General features: G+C 41.6%; 1 protein-coding gene across 1 annotated transcript in view; it reads right to left on the bottom strand.

Moving 5' to 3' along the window:
- Positions 1-3,585: 3,585 nt before the first annotated feature.
- The window catches only part of TSHR (thyroid stimulating hormone receptor), a 192,255-nt gene continuing 183,572 nt past the window's right edge, over positions 3,586-12,268 (bottom strand). The window contains exons 10-11 of the mRNA XM_011969701.1: positions 10,148-10,336; positions 3,586-6,966 (exon numbers count right to left, since the gene is read on the bottom strand). Of these exons, the coding sequence (XP_011825091.1) occupies positions 5,553-6,966; positions 10,148-10,336 (1,603 nt within the window). The 3' untranslated portion in view covers positions 3,586-5,552. The remainder of the gene's footprint in view (positions 6,967-10,147; positions 10,337-12,268) is intronic.

The following is a 12,268-nucleotide window of genomic DNA, read 5'->3' as shown; positions in this document are numbered from 1 at the left end:
TGCTGCTTGGGTGGTGGGTGCACTAAAATCTCACGAATCACCACTGAAGAACTTACTCATGTAACCAGATACCACCTGCACTCCAATAACATATTGGAAAAAAAAAAACCCAACTGACTGGCTTAGATTTATCACATCTTAAAAAAATCAAAATTTCATAATAGCTAGATTATTATTCAAGTCACATCACTGTGCTATCTGCCTTCCCTACTATAGCACTAAATACACGATAACTCAATTAGCCATTCTGCAAATTTCTTTAAATGCCACATCTTTTATTGTTATTTAAAACATAATATTATTATGATAATTTCCAGTCCAGTATTTTTAAAAGGTATGTACATATTTAAAAATCAGCAGTACAGAAGAGTACCAGTTGAAAAGTTTCTACTTGTATTTGTCTGCTTGGGCTGCCATAACAAAATACCACAGCCTGGTTGACTTCAACAACAGAAGTTTATTTTCTTACAGTTCTGGAAGTTAGAAGTTCAAAGTCAATGTCCTGTGTGAGGGTTGATTCCTGGGGATACTTCTCTTCTTGACTTGTTGACCTCTGCCTTCTTGCTGTGTGCATGGGAGTGGGGAGGAGGGACAACTCTTCTTTTTTTTTTTTTTTAATTTTATTTTCAATTATTATGGGTACATAACAGGTACATATATTTATGGGGTACATGTGATATTTGTGATATTTTGATACAGGCATGCAATGTGTAATAATCACATCAGGGTAATTGGGGTATCCATCCTCTTAAGGATGATAGTTCTACTGGTTTAAAGCCCAACCCTTGTGACACCATTTAACCTTAATTGCTCCCCTAAAGGCCCGATCTCCAAATACAGTCACCTTGGGAGTTAGGGCTTCAGCATATAAATTTAGAGGAGACATAACTCCATCCTGATATCACTCAATCCCTACTCCAAATTCCAGAGAAAACCACTTCAAGCCATTTTCTAATTTTAGTCACTGTAATTGTATTATATACTTATGTACTTGTTTTCTGAACGATAAATATTTAGACATATCTTTTGGCTGCATATAGTGAAGATTAGGAAATTACAACTGGCCTTTGAACACTACAGTCTACTTACAGGCAGATTTTTTCTATCTCCGCTACCCCTGAGACAGTAAGACCAACCCCTCCTCTTCCTCCTCCTCCTCAGCCTACTCAGTGTGAAGGCAAAGATGAAGACCTTTATGGTGATCCACTTCCACTTAATGAAGAGAAAATATTCCACTTAATGAAGAGAAAATATATTTTCTCTCCTTATGATTTCCTTAATAACATTTTCTTTTCTCTAACCCACTTTATTGTAAGAACATAGTATGTTATACATATACAAAATATGTGTTAATCAACTGTTTACGTTACTGGCAGGGCCTCCAGTGATCAGTAGGCTATTAGTGGCTAAGTTTCTGGGGGGATGAAAAGTTGTATTCAGATCTTCAACTCCAGTTTGTTTTTTTTTTAATTCTAGAGGCATTGAAGATGTTGCTCTATTGTCTTCTAGTTTATACTGTTATTAATATCTTTTCCAATGTCTACTTTTCTTTCTTGATTCTCCCTCAAGCATTTAAGGTTTGCTTTCGGTGTTCTGACATTTTATAAGTACTGTTCTGCCCATGTGCCTTTTCATTCATCACCTTTCGCACTAAGTGGACCCTATCACTCTTTACCAGCTTCGGAAAACTTTCTCCTTCTGTTTCCTTGATGATTATGCCTTCTATGTTTTCTTTAGGATTCCTCTTGGGCAGATGTTTGGCTTCGAGACAGATCCTCTGCATCTTTTAACTTTTGTCTGATATTTCACAACTTTTACTTGTTCAACATCCCAAGAAATTTCCTCACTTTAACTTCCACTTCTTCTAGTGAATCTCTTACTTTGGCAATCTCATTTAAAATTTTCCAAAACTCTTTCTAATTTTTGATTACTACTATTGTTTTAATAGTAATTTTTATTGTTTTGGGGTCTGATGGTCTCTCCAATTTCTCTGAAGTTATTTAGTGAAATTAAACAACAATATTCTGTTTATGGATGATCTATTTTCTCTGGAGAAATGTTCTTTTATTCATTCTGGCCGTGTGTGTGTGTGTGTGTGTGTGTCTGTGTGCTATTGATGTGCAGTTTATTTCTCTCAAATATCTGGCAATTCTTGTGTCTTGTTTACATTTTTGAGTGAAGAATGAGAATGGCTAACATCAGCAGATTGTGTAGATCATTTCCCCCATGATGCTTCTCCCTGACTTCATGTGGGGGTGGCGGGGGTTGCTGATGGTAATGCCTCAATGATCAGGCTTCACTTATATGTGAGGGCAGGAAGTGGGCCAGTGGGAGGAGTTCCTTGTTTACAGGAATCATTCACTTTCTTTGGGAGATATTAATTGCAGCAAACACTGCATATGTCAGTTATTCAAACTGAATGAAGTGATGGTAGATGGGAGGGTCCAAGTGACACAGACTTTCAATTAATTGCCCTAATTAACCCTCAGTCCTGTACCTTCAGGCTTGGAAAGCTCACTGGGACTCTGCAGGGAAGTACATCCTTCTGCAGTTGCAGCCTTATCCTGTCAGTATGTTCTGGGCTGTAACCTCCTCTACAGTGAGTTACCATCAACTCAAGGCCATAGACCTTCCATCTTTCAGAAAGCTATCAACATGTTTGCTTTGCTGGTGATTCTATTTCTCACGTTCACCAGGCAGTTTTGGCTTGGTCTCATTTTAAATTTCTTCCCTGTCATGTCAGTGGGATTTGAAAGAACGTCAGTCTACCACTTGGAGCTGGAACTTTTATAGCTTTTAAAACAGAATGCATTGATGCCAACAAGTTTCTATGGCGCCCCTTAGGTACTCGGAATGAATGAGAATCACTCAATTATGTTATGAAACAGTTTTCTCCCAAAGTAAGAGCGTTTGTTCTCAAACTTTTATTGTTTTTTAAAAAAGTATTGTGGTTACAGTTTTCTTCTTTTTGCCCTTTTTCTTTATTGCCACTCTCATGGTGCTGCCTTGTAATACCCTCTCCTCACTGGCTGCTTCTTTGATGCAGTAGATTATCTTTAAAGCAGGAGTCAATAAATTTTGGGGGTGTTTTAAGAGACACTCTTTTGAGAAACATGCATGAGCTTTAGAGAATGAATTGTGTGACCTCCACTGTGACTAGTCTGTGCCCATTTATCCTCAATGATTTGGGTTTATCTTCAGATAATTGAAAGGTGCTAGATAACATGAACTCTGAACAGGACTTAGAGGTTTATTGTCTTCATTAGCACACTATTTAAATTGCTAGTGTCAATACCAATCATTTACTTGATATATTTGGTTTTATTGTTTTTTCTCTTAGTGATCCCTGTCAATTAATCATAATTCAATTCACCAGGAGTAAGTTTTTCACATAAAAACCACTTATGATCAAGACAGAATGTTATACTTTAAGTTATTAATTGGCTGTCAACACTTTATTTATTAATATGGATTCATTAGCAAATGTGCCAATTATTTTCCTTGTCTTCAGTTTTAACACATGCAATAGTAACCCCCAAAGAAACTCACAGGTTAACAAAAAAAGAACAACACTCTAGGACTTGGCACCATTGTTCCATAGGAAGAAAATTTATTTCATGTTGTGAGTGCAAATTTTAGTAACAATTCTGTTGAAGTCACTTTTCTGGGACTCTGTTTCCAAAGCATTAGTTCAGCTGTTCAAGATGAAACACACTATCTATCAAGATGTGATATTTTGAAATGTCACAGGAGAGAAACATATGACAAAAGGCAACACATTTGTTTAATTTCATTAGTTACAAGTGAACTTCTAGGTAAGTCATGATTTTAGATGTTTATAATAGTTTTATTAAGATGTGCAAGTCTCAGTGATAGTGATGAATGGGTATGGCTGTGGAGAGATTCCAGGTGAGTCCAGCAGGGACCATCTGTGGGGCCCCATTAACCACACTCCACAATCTGAAAACAACAAAGAGCTTTTATTTCATGGTGTGGTTTATGAGCATTCAGAAGTAATGTCATCTCTGCTTGGAGACTTTTCTAACAGGACATTAGAGGGCTATCATCACAGGTAACCTGGAGAGTACATCTGTAGATAAAGATCCTGACTATTTTAAGTAAAGAAGAATTACTGGGGAAAAGAGGTTTTATGTCCAGTGATAAACAGGGCTGGAAAGAGCTGGCAGTTTCAGAAAAGAAGAAACCTCTCTTGACAGCTTTAGTATCATACTGTGGGCTGGAAATGGCAAAACCCATCCCTAAAGACAAGCGAAGTGTTTTGAAGTGACTCTTCATGGTGAAGTGGCAACTCTAAATAACCAAAATTTGCAACCATAGTTTATTCTTCTATATAAACACGAATCTGTTTTTGGCCTGATAATTATAGCTGGGTAGATCTAGTAATTAAATGAATGATTCAGATCCAGGCGAATATGGTTACTCAATTGAATTTTTGGTTCAGACATCATAATCAAAAGTGAAACAAAGGAAAAATTTCCTGGGTCATACGTCAAGGCTTCAAGGACTAGGAGGCAGCAGCCCTACAAAATAGGAAAAACAGATTCTACTTACTTAGTGCCGTTCTTTCTCTTTATCTTAGAAATACGTTTTTGAGGGAAAGGGATGTACTAGAGTTTTAAAATTGGAAGAGGCTATTGGACTCCTTCATTTCTACAGATTTCTGAGGTCCAGTGATTTGCCCAAAGTCCCATAGTTAGTTTCCAGCCTGTTTTATTAATCAACAGGGGATTGAGTGTGCTCTGCCCATAATTCCCACTTATTGCCACTTAGAAAGACTTTCTAGGGTTCACATCTTTTATACTATGAGGCTGGCCAAGAAGAGCAATTCTTAGTTTGCTAGGCCACATAAGCTGACATCTTGCCAGGTTTTCCAGGCAACACGTCATAGCTTGCTCACATCAGGTGGATTCTTGTCAAGAGATGATTAATAGGTTGAGTTAAAAAAACAAAACAAAGCAAAACAAAACTTAAAGCAAATTCTTTCCCTCCTTCATGTCTCATAATAGCTGTTTCTTGTATGACAGCTAGCTGTGTTTGGCTTTTCAGTTTTAAGGTAATCAAGTTCTCTTTGTATCAGGGAACATCTAGTTGAACTGAGCCAACGTGGGACTGATTTTATCTTGTGGTCACCAACCAAATTAATAGCATTTTCCATCTGCTGAATCTTTAGTATGAAACGCTATACGAAACTGAGAAGCTCTATATTGACATGGCTCAGTTAATATTTACTGAACATCCTACACGATCTCATCGCTGGACTTGGTATCAATAAAGTCTTCTAGATAGTATGGATTATTTTGATTTCACCTGGGATTCAAATATGCTGGTAGCCTAACTTCCTTCTTGGAGGCAATGATTAGGTTGATACTAATCACTCTCCAGAGATAAACTCTTGCCCCATGAAATATTGAAACATTGCCTGCATAAGAGTGAGGGCAGCTATGTGTTGGGGGTGTCATGAGATTGAATGCATATTCAAGAAACTGTTATTGTGTAAGCTCCCCTACCATTGTGAGTAGTGTAGTGTTAACTTACAAAACCGTTTGCATATACTCTTCTGAGATTTGGCCCTGCTTCTTTGGGGTTAGATGGGAGTTTTCAAGCAGTTCATAGACATCTTGCATGTTGTGGAGACTCTTCCTCATGTTGTGGGTAACCTTTTCAACCTGAATATCAGTGCTGTTCTTTGGAGGAACCCTCTGCCCCCGGTATGCCTGAGCCTGGCGTTTACAGATGCCAAACTTGCTGAGTAGGATGAACACATCCCTCTGGAAGGCCTTCGTGAAAATAGCATAGAGGAATGGATTGGCACAGGAGTTAAGTGGATAGAAGAGGACCAGCAAGATTTTGGAATTGCTAACAGTGATGAGAGGCTTGTTCAGAATTGCTGACAGAGCATAGAACGAGATTGGGGCCATGCACATGAAGTCGGTGAAGATCAACACAGCCATCCTCTTGGCGATTTTGGTATCTTTGTCCCCTGGGTTGTACTGCGGATTTCGGACTGTGATGTAGATCTTCACATAACAGCAGCAGACGATGACGAAGGCAACTATGTTGAGCATCAGAACAAAAACAATATATGCCAGAGCAAGAGGGGTCTCGGTGTCCATGGGCAGGCAGATGCTGACTTTGGCATAGCTACTTATTCCCACCAAAGGGAGCAGGGCGAGAAGGAAGCAGCAAACCCAGCCCCCAACCATGATGGCACATGCGTGCCTGAGGCGGATCTTCCGGTCCAGGCGCATGGCGAAGGTGATGGCATACCAGCGCTCCAGGGTGATGACCGTCAGTGTATACACCGACAACTCACTTGCAAAGACAGTGAAGAAACCAGCCGTGTTGCACCCAGGGCCTGTCTGCCAGTCGATGGCATGGTTGTAGTACTCAGAGTGAGTGTAGAGGTCTACAGAGGCAATGAGGAGCAGGTACATCCCCATGCAGAAATCTGCAAAGGCCAGGTTGCACATGAGAAAGCGGGGGACGTTCAGTTTGTAGTGGCTGGTGAGAAGAATAAGCAGGACAAAGACGTTGCCCAGGAGAGCCAGCAGACTAACGAACCACACCACAATTCTCAGGAACTTGTAGCCCATTATGTCTTCACACGGGTTGAACTCATCGGACTTGGGGGTACACACCATGTCTTCATTGTCCCCACACACGGTGTAGTCATAATGGCTGTCAAAAGCTTGTAGAGTCTCTTCCTGGGGGTTTTTGAGCTCCTGGCCAAAACCAATGATCTCATCCTCTTGTTCTTCAAAGAAGACGTAATAATGAGCATTGTTATGAGCATCCTGGAACTTGGACTTTTCCTTGTACCCAACAATGCTGTCATCCAGATTCTCTTCATATTCCTGGTGGAGGGGGCTATTCAAGGCATTCACAGATTTTCTCTGACGCAAGCTCTGCATACTGCTCTCATTACACATCAAGGACTCAAGGATTCTGCAAGGCAACAAAAAAGTCAGTGCCAGGCTGGGCATGGTGGCTCATGACTGTAATTCCAGCACTTTGGGAGGCCAAGGCAGGCGGATTGCTTGAGCCTAGGAGTTTGAGACCAGCCTGGGCAACATGGCGAAACCCCATCTCCATAAAAAATGCAAACATTAGCCGGGCACGGTGGTATATGCCTGTGGTCCCAGGTACTCGGGAGGCTGTGGTGGGAAAATCACCCGAGCCTGGGGAGGTCAAAGCTGCAGTGAGGCGAGATCAGGCCACTATACTCTAGCCTGGGTGACAGAGTGAGACCCTGCCTCAAAAAAAAAAAAAAAAAAAAAAAGAGTGCTTGCTTAAAACCCATGAATGGTTCCCACATTTACAAAAATATGCAAACTACTTACTATGATGTACATAATTCTGTAAGGTTCTACAGGATCTGGGCAGGCCTGTTTCTGTGACATCATTTCTATGACCTCCCCTCCCCTACTGTGATCCAGTGGCATTGGTCTTATTTCTCTTCTGCAACCACTTCAAGAACAGTGATTGAAAAACAAAAACAAACAAAAAAACCCAACAAAGTGGCCAGGTGTGCTGGCTCACGCCTGTACTTAGCCAGGCACAGTGACTCAATCCCAGCACTTTGGGAGGCTGAGGCAGGCGGATCACTTGAGGTCAGGGACTCGAAACCAGCCTGGCCAACATGGTGAAACTCTGTCTCTACTGAAAATACAAAAATTAGCTGGGCGTGGTGGCACATGCCTGTAATCCCAGCTACTTGGGAGGCTGAGGCAGGAGAATCGCTTAAACCTGGGTGGTGGAGGTTGCAGTGAGTCAAGATTGCACCACTGCATTCCAGCCTGAGTAGCGACAGAGCAAGCAAGACTCTGTCTAAAGAAAAAAAAAAAGATGTGGATGCTGAAGCCAGTCGCCGTGGTGGGAACCTGGCTCTATTATTGACTAGCTTGGGTAGGCCCATGAAGTTTGGTTAACTCATTTGTAACATGGGACAATGGGAGTGACTATTTCATATAGGGTTATTAAAGGATTCAATGAATTTATCTTTTTAAGGCTCTTACAATAGCACCTGTAGCTTTGTGAGTGCCATATGGTGGTTATTGTTGTTATTATTATTATTCCCATTCAAAGCTCCAAAACCCTATGTTCCCATTGCCTGAAAAACACATGGCTCCCTCTACTCATCATTATTTAGTTTCAAACTGAATATTTTAAAAATAAAACATTTATGTATTTTTAGTAGATACAGGGTTTCACCATGTTGGCCAGGCTGAGCTGGAACTCCTGACCTCAAGTGATCCACCCACCTCAGCCTCCCAAAGTACTGGGAATACAGAAGTGAGCCACTGCCCCTGGCCAGCCTGCTTATTTTCTGACTTCCTTCACTAGACAGTAAGTAAAATATGAGAGGGAATTCTTGTCTGTTCTATTCACAACAGCCAGGCACATAGAAGGTGCTCAGTAAATATGTGTTTAACAAATGAATGAATGGACACTACCATACAGGCATGCTTGTGGAAGTAAGATTTAGTTTTTTCCTTGCTCACCAGACTTACAGCAAAAGGGATTCTTTAACTTGCCTCAGCTGTTGAGCAGATTTTGATTGATCTCTTGGGTTCTGGTTAAAATGTCCAATGGACTTGATCTTCTCAACTGTTTGGAGGCTAAGGGGAAATCTAGACCCTGTCCCTGAGGTCCACTTAAGCCTCCCACCCAGCCCTTGTCCAGTCCTTCTCAGTGTCGCATGGCATCAATGTAGAGTCCACTATCACACTATCACCATCCTCTACCCCACTCCTGGCTTTTTGCAGTTATGATGCCCATGTTGGCCTTCTTTGTGTGTGTGTGTGTGCGCGTGTGTGTGTGTGCGTGTGTGTGTGTGTGTGTGTGTGTGTGTGTGTGTGTGTGAGAGATGGAGTCTCGGAATCTTGCTTTGTCGCCCAGGCTGGAGTGTACTGGCACGATCTCGGCTCACTGCAACCTCCACCTACCAGATTCAAGCGATTCTTCTGCCTTAGCCTCCCCAGTAACTGAGATTACAGGCACCTGCCACCACATCCGGGTAATTTTGTTTTTTGTATTTTTAGTAGAGACAGGGGTTTCACTATGTTGGCCAGGGTGGTCTCGAACTCCTGACCTCAGGTGATCTGGCTGCTTCAGCCTCCCAAAGTGCTGAGATTTCAGGCGTGAGACATCATGCCTGGCTGCCAGATTGGCCTTCTTTGTATGGCTGTTTTAGCTTCTGCTCTCACACCTGATCTGATATTTTCCTGACTGCAATTATGTGTGTAGTAAGTCAATCAGTAAATACGTAGAAGCTGAGGAGGACTGAATAGAGATAATCAAGGTGGATTAGGAGGACAGATCGTAGAAGACACAACAGGGGAAATAATGCAGAGTAAAAGTGAAAAAGTAAAAGAATCAGAGAAAGCCTGGAGAGAAAATGAAGGCCATCCCTCCTTCACAGGCTCATAAGCAGCCTGATGTGCACATACTATATATCATAGTTAATATTAATGAAGATCTTATAATATTCCAGGCCATTCCATTCCAGTGTTTTCCATTCAGTTTCCCATTTAATCTTCTCAAAACTCCTATGAATGATAGCATTACGATCTCCATTCCCAAAGATTCAGAGTGGTTAAGTAACGAGGCTGGGATAACACAACTTGGAAAATGGCAGAGCTGCGGTATAAACCCAGCTGACTCCAAAGCCTGCAGGCATGTAACCAGTGAGCTATGACATTTGCGAGGCCCAAACCGATCAGGTAATCCAACTGTTTGTGTTATTTATAAGTCTGTTCTCATGGTTGCGGTGTCTGGGGTCTAATATGTGTTGCAGTATCTAATTATGAATTGTACCTGGAAACCGGAAATCATGTCTGCATAACCTCTACAAGATTCTGTGAGATCTGGTTGTGTTTCTGTCTCCTGTGCTATCCGTCACCTCTTCTGCTCTACAGCTATCCAGCAACATTTGCCTTATTTCTCAGCTGTACCCACTTTTGGTCCTCAGGGTCCCTGTGTCCCATGGATCTCCTGTTTTATGTGGATGCTTCCAATATCATCTCCACCTGGTTTTCAAACCAGGAAGCGTCTTCCCCAAAACCAAGAAATGAATTCCACTTCCACCAAGGTCTTTTGTCACTTATGCCGGGTCTCTGCTACTTACCCTCTGATTTTCTTCTGATTCTTAAAAGCACAGCAGTGGCTTGGGTAAGAAAGGTCAGCCCGTGTGAGGTGAAGGAAACTCAAGGAAAGTGGAAGTTTCTTAAGAGTCCAGGTGTTTCTTGCTATCAGTTCCTTCAGGTGCTCCAGGCCTTTGGATGGAAGGGCAGTAACACTGGTATGAGACACGTCCCTGGGAGGTAGAGAACAGAAAAATGCAGAGAGGCAGTGAGCAGCCAGAGCCTTCTCAGCCTTGGCCAGAAAGTCAAACAGGCCTGAGGTAAATGGGGAGATGACATGCTCCTTTCTTCTACTGAGTACAGAAGCTGAGCTCCTGGTCTAAGGAGGGATGGATATTAGGCTTCTAAGTCTGTGTTACAGGAACTCCTTGGAATTCCAGTATCCATCAGTACAAATGCTATTTCTAGGGTCATTTTATTCTATCCATCACAATACACACAAACTCTTGGAATCAGAGGGAGATGTCAATTTTACTCTGCAACATGCCACCATGTGACTATGAAAGGGTCTCAAGAGGCAAGAGAAATAAAGTAGAACAGAGACAAAGGGGCCTACCTTGCTATCAGCTGCTGTGGGGACTAGAGTTTGGGGACTGATAAACTGATCACTGATATGAATCAACATCAGTACCATGAAAATCTGATAATGATGCAGACCTCGGAGTCATATCCAGTTACACTGGGAATTCATGACTGAGAACAATTCCCCTGCCCCCACCCCTCCAGTGTCTTTAGAAGACTGTAAATCAATTCTTGGAAAGAAAACTCAAATGTTGATATTAACAATGTGAAATCAGATTCAAATCACGTCCGAGAACAATGGGGTTGGGGGTGGCGGTCAGGCTGGGAACAGTGTAGACATCAGTGTTAGTTACTAAAGTAGAATGAATTCATGGCATTAGTGTGGCATTCTCTGCTCTTTTCTGAATCCCAGAGAGTCCAGGTTCCATGTTTTTATTGGATCCATCATTTTTATTGGCACCATTAATAGCTTGAATAAATCCATGAATATTTAACCTAATATCCCTCCTATTTTATATTTTGTCAATTAAAATATTCCTCATAGAAGATAATTCCATTTAAAATATTGAATATAATTAATAGTATCCAATTAGTGAGTGAATTCCATTATTTTCAATTTCTTCCCCCACATCATTGTCATTGGACTTAGCTGGGATTTACATTCTCAAGGTTCAAGGCCGTCAGAACATGAAGCTCATGTATTAACCCCATTCTCACCACAGGGCTGTCACTCTTGTGAGGAAAGGGTTGATGTGGTTGCTATTTTGTTTTGTATTTAATTAAAAAGAATATGTAATCTAGCATTTCCCAAATTTGCCTGGTGGTAAGAATTACCCTTGGCGCGGCTGGGCGCGGTAGCTCACGCCTGTAATCCCAGCACTTTAGGAGGCCAAGGCGGGTGAATCACGAGGTCAGGAGTTCGAGACCAGCATGGCCAACATAGTGAAACACCATCTCTACTAAAAATACAAAAGTTAGCCAGGTATGGTGGCACGTGCCTGTAGTCCCAGCTACTCAGGAAGCTTAGGCAGGAGAATCGCTTCAACCCGGAAGGCAGAAGTTGCAGTGAGCTGAGACCACGCCATTGTACTCCAGCCTGGGTGACAAAGTGAGACTCTGTCTCAAAAAAACAACAACAAAAAATATCCTTGGCGCTTGTTTCTGTATTATCCCCAGGTGATTTTTAACATTAGACATCTATAAACTGGCATAAATAAACACCCTTGCAGTTAGTGAGAGAGTGGAGGGACTTTTGAGCCAGACTTAAGCACAGTTGTGAAGCAAATGAAGCTGGGTTTGCTCTCCTGCCTCATCTGTCCTTTTTGAGGCATGTCTTTCTCTTTTAGCCATGCTGTCTTCAAGGTGGGGCCATCTTTCAATTCCAGCTTTCTGGAAGCATCTTAGGTTGCTCTTCCCAGTGATGCTTTCATGTCAGAGCATCTCATGGCTCATTTCCCTGCTTTGTTGTCTGCTAGATACACTGATTGTGTGTGTTCATCTGAAAGAGTTGATTCAAGTAATGTGCTTGCATTTTAATACATATTTCTTGAGAAAATATGTTAGTAATTATTTCAGTTACTGCA

This window comes from Mandrillus leucophaeus, unplaced genomic scaffold (genome assembly GCF_000951045.1).
Source record: "Mandrillus leucophaeus isolate KB7577 unplaced genomic scaffold, Mleu.le_1.0 Scaffold90, whole genome shotgun sequence".
Lineage (NCBI taxonomy): Eukaryota > Metazoa > Chordata > Mammalia > Primates > Cercopithecidae > Mandrillus > Mandrillus leucophaeus.
Note: the sequence above shows the minus strand (reverse complement) of the source record. Positions and strands in the feature narration are given on the sequence as shown.